The 16773-nt window shown below is 34.0% G+C and overlaps 1 protein-coding gene across 2 annotated transcripts in view; it reads left to right on the top strand.

Moving 5' to 3' along the window:
* Positions 1 to 16773, top strand: part of Dach1 (dachshund family transcription factor 1) — a 393427-nt gene that overhangs the window by 334640 nt on the left and 42014 nt on the right. For both annotated transcript variants that reach the window (XM_051160903.1, XM_051160902.1), the window contains one exon: positions 11225 to 11376. In XM_051160903.1, coding sequence (XP_051016860.1) covers positions 11225 to 11376 — 152 coding nt within the window. The remainder of the gene's footprint in view (positions 1 to 11224; positions 11377 to 16773) is intronic.

Here is a 16773-nt window from a genome sequence, read left to right as displayed (position 1 = left end):
TCTCCCAATAGCCCCCTGACATGCACACTCAGTTCAACACCTGGCCTTTGGCAGCCCCATTGACTAACAAAATTTCAGATCACATAACTTGCTCATAAAAGTTATTTTATCTCTCCAAATACAAACATGATTTTAAGTGGTCTGAGGTATTGCTCTTCTGCAGAACATTTTAGTACCTATATCGTATTTTTGACTTGTCACAAATGTGCTTTGAATCATATGCTTTTATTTTTGTCTACATTTACCAACTAAACTAATTGGAAAAATAAAATGTACTCATATTTCAGGGTTAATTTGGCTTTATAAAAAGTCACTGATTTAATTTATGATTTAATTCACGCTGTGAAAATAATTGTAGTGGTGAAGGAAGTAGCAGCTTCCTTACATGTTGCTTGACATTTTTGAAGCTATTGTTATGTGAAGCTCTAATTTTTTTTTCTAGTGGAAAACAACATCAATGGGCAATATGAGTTCCTCATGTTTATCACTACAGGACAGAAATAAAGCCTTCATTTTTATTTAATTGTTTAAATACATAAAATTATAATATTTAAGTCTTCTTAATTTTTCCATCATTGTAAAGTCATTATGGAACCAGCTTTCTTTTTGTGATTCTTATAATTCATTATCATAAAAAGTGTAGAGTAAAATAGAAGTTACGGAGCAAAGAAAATGAAGATGGTTGTTGAGCCCCTACTAGCTTTTTTGTATTTTTTGAATCATACTATGTTAGGATAGAGAATGGAAAAGGAAGGGTAATCTAATACATGAAATCATAGGATTGTTACTCACTTATACTAAACTCTAATTGTGGTGTTTAAAATGTAGGACTAACAGCAATTGTTTGACGGATTGAAGAACATTTCTAATCTCTGCATTAATTTTGACATACAAGGCAAAAGATCTATTTTTCTTAAGCACATCCAATTAATAGCTAGAAAGTACAGTTTTATACATCTGACAACATGATCATATTTTCTGTGTCAGGGAGAATAAATGGTTATAAATTGGAAGTTATGTTTTCAACTTACATATAACAGAAGAACAAAAAATTTGCATTATGTTTTTGTGCTCTGAGAGTTGCAAAATCACAGCTGTGCTGTTTGACAATCCTCTTCTCACCCAGGGAAGACTGCTGACAATGACATAAACATACACTCTTAACTTTTATATTTCCCTAAATCCTAAAAATTAGTGCTCTCCTTTGCATTTTTATATGACTGTGTTACAAAGCAGTTAGTTTTAAAGGAAAAAGTCATAAAATCTCAATAGGTAAAAGGAATGTAAAGGTTACTAAATTTAACCTTCTACCAACTTCCAGGGAATAGTTTCTCTAATCTTCCTGAATGATAGTTACCAGGTTTTCTGTGGACAATCTGTAACAGCTATTTGACAATTGTCCAAAAGGAACCAGTAGAATTTTCAGCTTGATGAACACAATCTTATGTACACATGCACACTGGTCTCTTGTCTGAATGTGGTAGTCAAAATCTATGCACTTTTTAAAAAGAAATTGAAAATTTCTTCAAGAACTGTAAAGTCTTAAATATCACAGATGATTTTTATATGCTGAATATACACTTCTGGAAAGGAAACTGAAAACACAACGCGGTTTCGCTCTGGAGAAGCGGGACTACATGTACCTTATCATGTTGGACTCTGAACGTTAAGGTATTAGCAAGTTCACTTAAGCATGATAAACATTCATGTTTAAGCAGGGGCTAAATACAGGAACTAATTGGAGAAATGAAAACACATAATATATTTGTAATCAGTAATAAAATACATTATAAGCCATACATTGAGACAGTGAAGTCAACAAGATAAGCAGTTTATAGATTTTTTATATTAAACATACTGAAGAAAGTAAATATGTAATTGCATTTCTTTCATGACAGTTTCCAAATCTTTGATCATTTGAAATAGTGCAGGAATGGTGGACTAGTAATTAGTTGTTATGAAAGGGAGACTAGAGTGTGTTTACTAGGTTTCATCTTATTACATAGACTTGTCTCAAACCTTGCTATGTGAGACCAAAATGAAGAAATATTTCTAACTACGTGTGGCATGTATTTCATCATTATACTTAGTGAATAAATAAGCTGATATGCATAAATTAATTTAGTTAGATCAAGTCAATGATGTCTAGCTTAGAGCAGCATCTTAGGAGCCTGCTGAGATCATGGCAGAGCTCTGAGCAAGAGCCATGGCAACCCTTACTGCTAGGATTGCACACCCGGGGGGCAGCTAGGAAGGAGGGGACTGGAAAACTAAAAGAGTGATTTAAAAAAAAAAAAACAAGTGTAGTTTCTGTAGTGGAAACAAAGCACACACTTAGCAAGGAGGTACAGTAATAAATCCAGGAAACCCTAACTTAGAACAAGGACAGAAGGAACAGATCTGTGACAATTTCCAGGGTTTAATTTAAGTCAATAGAGGGAGGAAGACAAGTATGCATCAGTTTAAAAGTGATGCCTTTACTGCATGTTCTGACTTTCACAGGAAATCTAGTGCCCCATTTTTGACCATGTCCCCTGGATGGGGAGAACTGGTGGCACTCAGAGGAAGGATAGCAGGCTACCAAAAAGAGACTTGATACCCTATGAGCATATACACGAGGAGGAAGTCCCCTTCAGTCACAGTCATAGGGGAGGGGAGTAAGGGGAAAATGGGAGGGAGGGAAGAATGGGAGGATACAAGGGATGGGATAACCATTGAGATGTAATATGAATAAATTAATAAAAAAAAGAAACAGAAAAGAAAAAAAAGTGATGCCTTTAAGGTAAAATATTTTCCCAAGAGAGATAGAGGCCTATTGGGTACAGTGTGTAATTGGCAAAATTTTACAGGGAGAAATGTGATGTGGCAGCATCATCACAGGCTACTTTTGGGCACTGTTGGCACTTGGCAAACTGTACAGAGAGAACTGTTTAGTGACAACACCTTCATAGACTGCTTCCTGTTAGCGTTGCCATAGGATGCCTATCATGGCTTGACTGCAATGGCCCCATACCACGAGACGTTAACATTTTACTGCTGGAGAGGATAGCCCAGATTTAAGAGACAAACATGTGTAAAATGGAAGTTGTCTATCTGAGGGAATCTTGGGTGAATGATGACCAATAACTGAGTTTAAGAAATACATTAAGACTTAGGTCTGAATGAAAAGTTCACATTTTTTCTACTATAAGATTTTTTGCATATATAATATATATATGATATAGGAATGTGCATATAACTAATCTACTTTAATAATCTATATATAATTTGTATTTTTACTTCAGAGTTAAGAACATGAGCTCTGAAAGAGTTATTTGAGGTTAAAATTCAGGTTGCTATCTTCATATGAGATATCTTGACAAGTTAATTACTTTTTACTCTACATTTTTAAGTATAAAATGAGTATAACAAAAGGGACACCACTTTCAGAATTTTGGTAAAAGTCAAGTGAGTCAGTGATGCAATGTTATTTTGGACACAGGAAGTACTTTATGTGGACCAGGTGTTTAGGTGAAGGTGATGGTGGTGATAATCTTCACATCAATCTTTGAAAGAAGAATGCGTTAGTAAAATTTCTACCGAGGAGCATAATTTATCTGTTAACAGTTTAATAGCTGAAAATTAAAATATTCATATAATTACAATAGGATAATGTCTATTATAGGCCTTCATGTAATTCAGCCTTTACAATAGCCATGTCAAAGATAATATCATTCTATATTTTTTCCAGTTTTCTTCTTCCCTCAAAATATGAAAAGAATTACAAATACTATGAATTCTATCTTTATTCTGTGTTTTCATTACTTAAACTACTCTGTATATTTTGTGAATGCTTTTAAAAGAGAGGGGCATTTTTCTTCAAATCACAAAGACATGATCAACATTAATCCTAAATGCTATCCGATTTTTATGAACATTTTTGAAAAATTTTTACCAACTCAATACTGTATATACATCTCACAATGTTTTCTAAGTATACAGATTCTTTGTGTCATTTGAAACATCTTCCCTTGACCATCCTATTCAATGACAAAACACCTTTAATGAAAACTAAACAAGTATGCATAAATATGTATTCAACAAAAACAAAACAAGTATTTCAAAACTTGTACTTGAAAACATTTTAGAACAATCCCTTAGTGGGCATGTTTTATATAAAAAGTAAAGAATTGATTCTAGAGAGTTGTATCTCATGCTTTTTTATATTTCTCTGATAACTTGAATCAAAAGCCCATGAGAAAATCAGAGTTTAAATAAGCCACTACTCAGAACTACTTTATATTTCAAGAACTTTTTCCTGAAGTGTTCTGTTATTCACTAAGAAATGGGATTCACTTTTTACTTGAAGACTCATAAATGAATTAGAAATGAACAGAGGTGATGAGAAGTGAACAGGATGGCAAACCATGGAACTCTGTGACATGGCCTAGGTTTTTTTCTTAATTTTTATCTTACTTTTAAGGTAATATTAATTTTGGAAAAGCCTTGGACTTGCATGACAGCCCCTCCTCACTCCTCATCAAACATTACTAAAGCACAGTTCAGAAACTGACTTTTGGCAGATGTAAATTTAAGTAAATTGGCCAAGGTCACAGCACAATAAGGCGAACTTATCAAGGGAATGCAGTTTCCTGCTTTCCACCACCCACGAAATTAGAGTAGCTCCACCCAGAAAAATGAAAGCTTCTGTTTTCTCCTTATGAAATTATACAGTGTGATTTATAAATCATTTTGATCATTAATTCAGACTTGCACAAATGGTCTTTCAAACCAGCAATTGGGTTAAGTGTACAGTAGCCAATGGCTCCTACTACAGGCCCTATAACCTGTTTTCAAACGCAAGCCGGTTTCAGTTAGAGCTGAGCCACCAGATTTGTTCTTTATGTAGTATGACATGACAAAAAAAGCTCTCTGTAGGAACAAAACTAGTTCACTTTCCATGGCCAAGTGCAGACTGTAAAGTAGATTATTAAAGCACACAGAAATAGAAAATTAGATCAGAAGTGATGTTTTACTGTGAGGTCTTCTTTGGGCCTTATAAAATGAGAAAGAAGTAACCTTGTTCTATTTCTGCCTTCTGGAAAAAAAAGCCTCCTAGCAGGCACATCACCTTTAATTAGGTTTCTGCTGTGGGGAAGCATTTTACCAGCCCCCTTTCATTTATTTTTAATGATGTTATCACTAACAGACAAACAGTCCCTTAATAAAACAAAAACAGTTTCTATATAAAGCCTGGCGTACATGTCCTGAGTCAGTCATCTAAAAACAAATGTTATGATTGTTTCCCTTGTGCTCTTAGAACCCTTAATGGCCCGACTGTGCAGATATACAAAACATTAACCCAGGAAATAGAACGGTGTCTGTTGTGTAGCCTTCAATAAATGCTTTCCCATACTTACTTGCAGCATCAGCAGTCAGGTTAAGTCTACGGGGTCATGGAAGAGACAGAAAGGTCAATTAAATGGGATCTTTTCAGCAAACCCTATGCCAGCTCTTTCATAATCTTTTGCCACTCGCTACTTTATGAAGCAAGCAGGGGTGAAAGCAACCCCACATGTTAGGAGGTAAATCAGTGTGTGTGTGTGTGTGTGTGTGTGTGTGTGTGTGTGTGTGTGTGTGTAATATTTGAAATTCCTAGTTGTGAAGGCAATAAACTTGGGTGCACAAATATCTACCTGCAAACATAAGTTTTAGTTCCTGGAATAAATTTGCTATCAAACCCAAGTTTTAAAATGTAACTCTACAGCCTGACTTTATACACAAGTCTCAGAAATGTAAATGTATAACACATAGAAAGTCAAAAATTTTAGAACAATGGTAGAAAAATATGCATTCCAGTTAAGATTCTATTAAACTATAATTTAGTCAGGTTATTAGAGACCCAGAATTCCCACAGCAGTGACTCCCACAAGGATTCCTTTTATGACCTTTCACCCTCCTCCTTCAACAAACACTCCAGAGCCTTTAACAAAAAAATTCACTACTTAGCTCTTGCCATGAAAATTTTTGTTTTCTTCTTCTATTCTGCCTCAATTCATGTCAGCCTAAAATAACCTCTTCTTTTCCTAAATAAATAGAGTGCCACATGGATCAGTCCTTTATCAAATAATCTGGTTGAGAATATATATAAATTCTTCCTAATGTTTCCTTTTATCTAACAATTCTGTCCGTGAAATTGCTGTTTAAAAATACCATAACCTTCCAATAGAAGTTATTTTAATTTTACTATTATAGGTGAAATATGACTTCAAGGAGAACAGAGACTTTTTGTTCCTGCATCATCTATTCTTCCAGATTTGCTGCTTTTTCTTTACTCACTTACTTTGTCAACAAAAATTAAAAAGATCTGGTCTGTGTAAGATAATTATTAATATATTCTCTCCTTGTGTAAGTAGTGACCTCAACATTTAGGCACTTTTTAAAAACAAAACAAATCTATCTAAACGTGAAGAAATAACTGTGGATATCATAGTTTCGTGAAATAAATATACAAAAAATAATCAGAGAGAATGGGAGAAAACTGTATCCTTGATGTAGTTTCAGCATACCTCAAACACATCTACAAGTATATTCATATATTCTCTTTCTTACATGACATTTGTGTATGCATTTATATATGTGTGCACAGACGCACATCTGTGTATATATATATATATATATGTTAAAGCCATGTGTTAAACTTGGCTGTGAGTCCTCAGCTGCTGTCTAGCTTATATTTTGAGACAAGGCCAGTTATCCTGGTCTACAACTCACCATGTAGAGTGAGCTAGCTAGCTCATGGGCCCTACAATCGTTCCTCTTGTCTCTGGCTCCCTAGAGCTAGGATCACGAACATGTGCTAGCATACCCACATTTTATGTAGATTCTGAGAATCAAAATCAGGTGTCTTATCTACAAGGGATGCATATTATCACTTGTACTATCTCCCTAGCCCTCTAGTCCTTCATATTAATTTCTCACACTGCTTAGAATATATTCAAAATGCTTCTTGATGTTTGTATGCTGTCCTCACTCAGTCTATGCCCATGAACTCTGTCAAAATAATACATCATCATCACAGGCCTATTAACAGACAGATAATAGATACCACAAGCAAATGATGAAAAATGGCATTTCTCTATGTGGCCTAAAAATGAGTTGATGAAAGGAAAATCATCGAGAATTTTATTTTTCCACATTCGCACTAATGTGTTTCATATTTTACAAAGAATTTTCTGCAACTCTATTCTAATTGGATTAAAGTATAATCCTTTGATCTTAAGCTAATCCTTGTTATACATTAGCCAAATGTGCTTCATAGATGGTTTTTATCGGTACAAAATTTGATAAAACTTGGTAGCATTGGGACAAGGACTCACTTTCTGGTTCTAACATTGTCCTTTATTTGAATTTAGCTGTGTATTGCATAGGATTGTGATCCTTTGTTTAAAAAATTGTAGAATGGGACTGGAGAGTCGGCATAGTGTTTAAGAGTGTATTGCTTTTGGAGAGGACTTGCCTCAATTCTCAGCACTGATGTTGGGCAGAATACAACCTATTATAACTCAAGCACTAGCAACCCCCCCACACACACACACACATACACTTGAAAGAATTTGTCATTCAAACCCAAAGGACTGGTTATGAAAATAACAACTGAGTTGGATTTTATTAACAGGAAAGAAAACATGTTAAAAGCAGAGGGCCATTATTTTTTTAAACATCATTGTTCCTTAGGATATCCTGCTAAATTGTTAGGTGTGATAAGATTGAAGAGGAAAGAGGCTTGTCTTTCAGAGACATCAATCTTCCTGATAGTCTCTCCGTAAAAAGTGACTTAAAGTGCGAATGGAATCCTGAGTTCAGGTGATAAGGGAAACTAAAATACAATGTTTTTCATCCTTTATTATATAATTGAAATGTTTTTCTTTTCCATTTGTACTTTCGATTTCTATTATCCTGATTAAATAATGATAAAATTGTCAGCATATTTATTGTGTAATTATTCAGATTTCAATCAGTAATTTTTCTGAGCATTAAAATGAAATTACTTGTTAAACTGTAGCATGTGCCATTCTATTTTCCAATAATGCTTAAAAGTTAATAACCTCTTTTCAGAATTTAAATATAACAGCTTAATAGGTAACTAGCATGCTGGCTTCATCAAGCATGTGCTAAATATCAGCGTTACATAACAGTTGCTGCAATATTTGCCTTTGGCTAGATCATCCCCTTCTTCAAAGTGTGCCTGTGTGTGTCTTCTCCTTTTTCAAATCTCCCTCTGCCTTTTTCTCCTGTGGATACATGACATTGGACTTAGGCCTCATTCTACACAAGAATAATCTCATCTTAAGTTTGTGAGATACATCTATGGGGGAAAGACTTTTCCAAATAAAATAACGTTACAAATAAGGGGAACACTCTCCGATGATCACCATTCAAATCACTCTAGGTTTACAAAGGAGTTCCTCACACAATTTCCGTTTGTTATAATTGTACACTAAAACAAGTTGGTACGTGGCATAATGATCCCCAAATCACAAACCCTGGTGACCAATAGCTCTTTGTATCTCAAGTCTCTGAGATCCTAAAAACCTTTGCAGGCAGATCAAGTGCAAATCAGATCTGGAAATCTGCGATACGTCTCCTTTCACACTTTAAAGTTAACAGAGATCATGTGATGTCCAGACTACCACATTTTCTGGCCTCAAACTGATGCTTTAATTTTCTCAGAATATTTCAGATATCAAGGGTCAGTTTTATTTTAAAAGGGAAAGCCATGGCCTTAACTGTACAATCAATGCAGCAGTTGTAAAGTAAACTTTTATGATGTTGATTACCATGAGGTGACAGTGTTTTCTCAGGTAATAGCATATTGAAGCCCCAATGAATATTTTTGATTTATTTGATCTCTGAGTAGTTTGCCTAAATTTTTTCTTTTTTTAAAGGTGTGCATTGAACTTTTTTTTTTATAAAATTGTTCTTTCTATTTTAAGCTGTGCTTCAAATTTATAGCAAATGATGGTCTTTCTCATAGGTGAGACTAGGTGCAGATATCTCACATATACGCAAAAGAGTTCTAATCACTGGCTGGGATGAACAGAGGCTTATGAACTTACAATAGGAGTTAAAATGGCTTACAAACTCCAAGAATGATTTCTTTATGACCTAGAGTCAGCCATTCTTGTCTACAGGAGTTTTATAATGCTTTTACCCTGGGCCTTTTAATTCTACCTTTATTATCTTGTGCATTGTTTCAGTAGTCAACAGCACATGAGTATAGGCATGATGGTGATGTAATGATTAGTCTCTCAACTGCCAAACATAGTCAAGCATAAATACATTGAAATTGTAACACATCATGGTGGGTGATAGAATATATGATCAAATATGTGTGTAAATACATTTGGCTTTTGTTTTTTGCATAGTCTTTCAAAATTATGAAGCCATAGGAACTAAGGTGACAGGATCCTCTGGTGGTCCTCAGGCTCCATGGCTTTCTTCAAAAGACAAGGATCTATGATCTCCAGGATCTATTTAGGCACATGTTTTTACCATGTGACACCTAAAGTGAAGCTGATGAAAAATATTGCACTCCTTTCTTAAACAACGACACAAGTACATAGATGCTTAACAAGTGCCTTTTCAGAGCTCTATGAAAAAAAGAACACTAGAAGTCTTGGTCTAGAATAGAAATTGCTGACAGCTAGGTAACTGGTACCCAAAATTACCTTGCTGATATTAGCCATGCTGCAGCCCTACCCAAACCCTGAGTCTTTCTTTACTCTAAGTGAAAGTTGTGCTAAAGTGTAGCATTGTTGACTCCAGGCTTAGTTGCTTGCTCTTTCTTCTTCTAGTCCATGCTGTTTGAGATGATCTGCCAGTGAGTTAGCAGAGGCAATGGAAGAGGAAATTACAGAAGAGTGAGTGTGATAGAGTGTAGTCCCTAGGACATCTTCTGTCCCCAACATCCTTCCCCAACATTCTTCCCATTTGGTTCACTCATAAAAATTTTGGAAGGGTGAGGGATATGATTTAACAAATTCTAATACTAGTGAAGACAATAAGCTTTGGCATCTTCTGTAATACTTCTACCCTACAGGGAGACACGTGAAACATGTGCTGTATGATAAGGTGTTTTAATGTTAAATAAAAGAATGACTGAGAACAGTGGAATAAAATTATAAGCAAATTCAAGTATGCTTAAAATTTTAGTCATTCGTAGAATTGAGAGATACTATCAGAAGTAAGCAAATACATTTTGCTGATTAATTTCCCTGTGGTGAAATATGAAAATATTTTTGGAAAAAAAGATTATTACCCTGAGTTAAGTTTTCTCTGTGATGAAGCCACAAATTGTTTCCATTTTGTTGGAAAGTATATAAATGTTTAAAGAAAAGAAACACAATGAAAGATTTTTGGATATAAAGGAATACTTATTTTTGTTTGGACATTACTCTGCATGGTTTAAATATTGAAGAAAGTGGAATCGATGAATAAATTAAAAACTTACCTGAGAATGATAATATGATTTTCATAATACTGTAGTGGAAGTTATATTATTATTATTTTTCCTTCAGTTCCCATTTTATGTGTGAAAGCTTTAGATGTTTAAGTTTCTAAAACTAAAGTTTTACCTAATGAGAGTTAATGTTCTAATTGTAACTTTGATACAATAATTTTGGATTCCAGTCTTCTCATTTAGATGTTTAAAAAAAAAAGAAGGAAGGAAGGAAAGAAAAGAGGTTTCACTTGTAGATTCTTTGTTAAGTTTATTAAGTCTACATTTGGATGAACCATCAATATAAAGGAAGGGTTAATTGAGAAAGAAACATCCTGACATACAAAACATTTCTCTTATATAAAGCTTTAGAAATACTCTATTGTCAATCCAAAGAGAACAAACTGAAATGAGATAATTGGGAAGGTGCCCATAAAGTCAGCCTGAATATATTATCACAACTATATATGAGATAATATTTGTTTTAAAAAGATTCTATGGCACTGTAAACTCAGTCTCATTAGAGACTGCATTTAAAAGGCTTATAAAGTTACTCATTAATGTTATCTTGTTGTATCTCCACAGCTTTTTCATTAAAGAAAATTCAGCAGAAAGCATTTTCTCCTGATAGCAGGAACCAATTTGCAATAAATGTTCTGGAAACCACTGGGGAAGCCATTACTGAGGTCTAATAAAAACAGACAAGCGTAACTTGTTCTATATTTTTGTTTCAATCACATACAGATGAGACCCCGCTTTCCACACCAACCGCAAGAGACAGCGTGGACAAACTTTCTCTAGCTGGGCACGGACAGCCACTACCTCCAGGCTTCCCATCCCCCTTTCTGTTTCCCGATGGCCTGTCTTCCATAGAGACCCTTCTCACTAACATACAGGTAGGTCTCTTCGTTACACAAGAAAGAAGCATGAAACATATACATGTGAATCATATTCATAAAGTACAACCTATTTCAAATAAGTACGTCAAGAGACCGGCTGACCCATGGTATTAAACATTTCCCCACAAAGTTAAATTTTAACATTTCACACTACTGAATTTTTGTAAAAATACACAACAGATAATTGATATTGTGCCATACTAAAAGCAGACAAAACTGATGTAAGCATTTATGAAAAAGCATTCTCCCTAAATATTCTCTCTACTGCCAAATAACGGGACCGATTTAAGTGTATAAATTTGTCTGGCTTACCAAATGACAGCATTCAAGTTCTAATAAATATTTAGATATTTTTAAACTTCTGGCCTTCCAGTAAGGAAATGATATGTTTATTCATTTTAAATATGTCTAATATAGAAGAATCCTAAATAATCTCTTCTTTCATAAATAAGTTTGTTTCAGCTAGTGGAGACCCTTCAAAGAATAGACTTCAAAAAGCCATAGAAAAGTTTCCACGGATTTCCTATGTGGCCCTCAGGATGTATATTTTACGTACAGTACATTATGAATCAAAAATACTTAGAGTTAACAATAACATAGTGCAGAGAGCCAAGATAATAAAAGTGTTTGGGATTGAAGAAAGCATAGTTTTCTTGACACGCATGAAGGAATCATGTGGGCCCCAGATGGGACTTTTCCTCTATTTCTCCATCTAAGGAGGAGATAGAAGGAGACAGAAGATATGGATGCTGGGAATCCAGCACTCAATCCTGGTTATATTTTTTTAAACACATTTCCTACCACATTAAACTTTGCCCCATAGAAATATAATTAATTTTGTTTACCTCTCTAAGGACATAACAGAAGGCCTTTAATGTAACATATCTGCTCATCTGTTAATATGGCATTTTTAATATGAATTTAATTAGAATTGCTAGAACTGTATTCAACATTAAGGTTTTATATTTTAGTAATTGAAAGAAGTCACCAGTCCAGCCTCATTTCCATTATGGCCAAATTACTGGTTATATCCAAAAGTAAACAGAAGACATTTTCTCTGAAATTTTACCCATATTACAAGGTAAAAGCCATACTGAATTTCTCTCTTGTCCAGAAAAATTATTTCTGAAAAGTAGGGGAATAGCACAACTGTTCAAACTTCAGAGATTAAGAGTCTATCAAATATCCATCCCTAAATGAGGTATCTATATGTTGCTTCTTCATTGTGAAGAGGAGTGAACGGCTTGTAAGAGCCAGGGGCAGTTGATGACTACAAGGAAACAGTGTTCTGAGAACACAGTAGGGAGGTTGCACCTATGACTTCAGAGCAGATTAGACAATTTACACATGACCTATGCAAGCTCAGGGAAGACAAAAACCTCAGCCTATAAAGGGAGGTAAGTGGAGTCCTACCCCTCATTGAGGAACTACATGAAATTGATAGTTACATGGATAGGAGTCGGGTTTTGTTACAGGTACAACCCTTTTAAATTGACAATGCCCCTATGTAGAGCTCAACTGTTTATAAGCAGCACAGATTGTAACTGAGAGGAGGAAGGAGGGAGATAGAGACAGAGACACACAGTTAAAAAGAAAAGAGACAAAGTTGGGTATGCACATAAAGTGTTAGATCAGAGGAGGAGTGAGGGGAGGGAGGACTAGCATTAATTCTCAAGGAACTAATAAAATAAGTAAGATAGGAGAACAGTTCATTTTGTTCTATGTGTAATACCATATTAAGCTATTTTAAAACTTTCTGCTCAGATTAATGATAATTTCATTTGTTTTCAGCACACAAAGGATATAGTATTTAAGTACAAAGTGGTTTACTCATGAAAGGAATGGTTGCATATTCAGTCTGAGGACTGTGTTGACATTCACAGATCTAAGTCAAATACTGACATTTGGGGAGGATTTATCCTTCCACATTTTTGCAATGAATACTTAAATCAGACATACTATTCTTATCATTTCAAACAAGGCGTTCATTTTATAAAGTAAAGAAACACATTTCCATATTTTAGGCAAAATATCTATTTATTTAACACACTCTAAATCTGGTCTCTGTTTCAAACATTTGCCCAAGGACATATTTTAGAAGATCTAAGAGTAGCATGGTAAGAAAAACAAGCTAAAGTATTTGTTTTTAGAGTTTGTGAATTGAGATCTGTATCTAATAGTGCTAGATCATCAATAAAAAGTTCTTCATTAAAAATGATATTTCTTTCCATCAGTTTTATACATATAAATGGATGCATATACATAGGTGTTATATACCTATGCATATTTTATATATTGTCCTCTTGTACATATGCATTCACATATGCACACACAAAGTAAAACCAAAAATTCACTGAGTTCCAACCACCATTGATGTTAATTCTTATACTGGCACAGTTACTGATTTATGGCAGTATCCAAGGTATCATATAGAATGTTTGAATAGTCATTGTCCTAGCTTAGTAGGCATGCAGTAGGAATGTGTTTGCTGTCTATATTTTAATTTAAGTAATTAGTATCTGCTAACATCAATTTCATTTGCAGTTTTAAGTATGTATAGTCGAGTACTCTGCATTCTGTGTCAAAGCAGTAACATACTTATGCAGTCACTTTAAAATGCTATGGTTAATACCAAAATACCTTGTTAGTATTAAGATTAATTTTACCAAATCCTTCAAAATACTGTTTAAAGCATTATTACTTTAAATGGAAATTATTTCAAAATATAGCATTAATTGATTACTTTTAATCATTAAGTTTATGGTGACACTGCAGATGTCTTCTTCACAATATCATTTTCCAAACTTATTTTCATAATTTCCCTGTCTGCTTTAGAATAAGCTTTATGGAAAGTATTATATTTCCACATAGAACTGGAACACTCATTCTTTACAATATTTTTTAATGCTTTGAGATTTTAATACCTCAAAGAATGATGCAGTTTGCTTTATGGAGCTTGAGTATTTTACAAAGTAAAAGTCATAATAAAAATATCTGGAATAAATAGCCATATTGATTTTATGAAAGGAACAAACTCTCCTTCTAATTTTTTTAGAACTTGTGTTTTTACAATGAATTTTGGTGTATCAGTATATGCATAGCCTCCTGCTTTAATGATGTCCTTGCATACGTCACTGGGCAGGTTGATGTAAGAAAATCCTTTAAGATCAAATATTTAGATGTGATACCTTTATATATTGGCTGGCAATAGAATATACTCAAAATAGATTCTACTTAGTAGTTCCAACAATACTACCATGCATCTTAAATCACAAAACACTTTGGAACTGACAGTGTTATTACTGGGTTTTATGTTTTCACGCCAAAGTCAGTGTATAAAGTGAAAAGGCAAATGCATGGTAAAATGAGTAGAACTGAGGCTGGTGAGATGACTCAGTGGGTATGGATACTCATGACTTACAAACAGTAGAGTAAGAGCAGATTAATAAATAAAAGCTGAAATATAAAAAGGATGGAGATAGTAAATTTAGTTGTGGATGAAGCTATTCTTAAAGATGCTTACAGTGAAGGATATGTGGTAGAAAGTGGGTTCATTGTGATCTGTGTGCAAAGATAAATAAGAAACAGGCATTGGGTCAGAGGTAGAGAGTTCAGCTTACCTATAATGTTCAGGGCCTATGTTCAATATTCCAGACGCAACAAAAATACCACAGCTACATCAGAAATTAAACAAAGCAGGGAAACCTAAAGGAGATAGTAAAATTAGAAAACGACAGTCCCAGAATTTTTGACTGTGGTTTGATAAGTGAATATAATAAAACTATAGCATTTGAGAAGCAGTTTCCATTTGAGTGTTAGAGGAAATACAAGGAAACAGAATTTGCTTAAGTATCAAGACTGAAAAACTCCCATTATCTTTAATACTGCAATACCATAGCATGCAAATAATTTTACTTTCCTATTTATGCACTGTGAAAAAAATGAATAGCTTGTTTAATTGCATTATTAATATAGAACTTGTTGAAAACTATCTAGAAAATAACACTGGATTCAATTCAATCATTAAATTGTGTATTACATGCTTTATTCTTAATCACTATTATGTAATGTAATTTGTTTTTTGTTTTATTTTTTCCCCTTTCTTCCCATACAACTTTGAAAGCAACTGAAGTGAAAATTATTAAAATCTACCCAGGTTCTGTTGTTATGTCCCCCTTTTTATTACTGATTTTGTTAGTTTGGATACTGTCTCTCTGCCTTTTATTTCATTTGGATAGTGGTTTTTCTATCTTGTTGATTTTCTCAAAGAACAGCTCTTGGTTTCACTGATTATTTGTATTATTCTCTTTGTTTCTAAGTTATTGATTTCAGCCCTGAGTTTGATTATTTCCTGCCATCTACTCCCCTTGAGTATGTTTACCTCTTTTTGTTCTAGAGCTTTTAGGTATGCTTTTAAATTGCTAGTATGAGAACTCTCCATTATTTGTGAAGGTGCTTAGTGCTATGAACTTTCCCTTCACCACTGCTTTTATTATTTCCATAAGTCTGAATATGTTGTGCCTTATTTTCATTGAATTCTAGAAAGTCTTTACTTTATTTCTTCCCTGACCCAGTGGTCATCGAGTAGGAATTGTTCAGTTTCCATGATTTTGTAGGCTTTCTGTTCTTGAGTTCCAGTTTTAATCCATGGTGATTTGATAAAGAACAACCTAACAAATTGAAAAATGAAAAGGGGGACATACAAGAGACAATAAGAAAATACAAGGGATAATTAGGTATTATTTCAAAAGTCTGTATTCCACAGAATTGGAAAACCTAAAGAAAATGGATGATTTTCTTGATATACTTCACTTACCAAAGCTATATCAAGATCAAGTAAATAGAGCAATCTCTCTCATGAACACTGATGCAGAAATACTCAATAAAATACTCACAAAAGAAACCCAAGAACACATTAAATATATCATTCACCATAATCAAGTAGGATTCACCCCTGGGATGCAGGGATGGTTTAACATATGAAAATATATCGATGTTATTCACCATATAAACAAACTGAAATTTAAAAAAAAAAAAAAATCACATACTCATCTCATTAGATGCCGAAAAAGCCTCTGACAAATTTAACACCCTTTCATGATAAAAATCTTGGAGAGATCAGGGATACAAGACCTATTACTAAACATAATAAAATCAATATAGGGCAAGCCCATAACCAACACTAAACTAAATGGAAACTCAAAGCATGTCCACTAAATTCAGGGAAAACACAAAGAGGCCCACTCTTGACATATCTCCTCAATATAGTAGTTGAAGTTCCAGCTAGAGCAATAAGTCAACTAAAGGAGATCAAGGGGATAGACAATAGAAAGGAAGAAAACAAAGTATCCTTATTTGCAGATAACATAATAGTAAACATAAGTGACCCATAAA

This window comes from Acomys russatus, chromosome 18, assembly GCF_903995435.1.
Source record: "Acomys russatus chromosome 18, mAcoRus1.1, whole genome shotgun sequence".
Lineage (NCBI taxonomy): Eukaryota > Metazoa > Chordata > Mammalia > Rodentia > Muridae > Acomys > Acomys russatus.
This window is presented reverse-complemented; position numbering and strand designations above follow the sequence as displayed.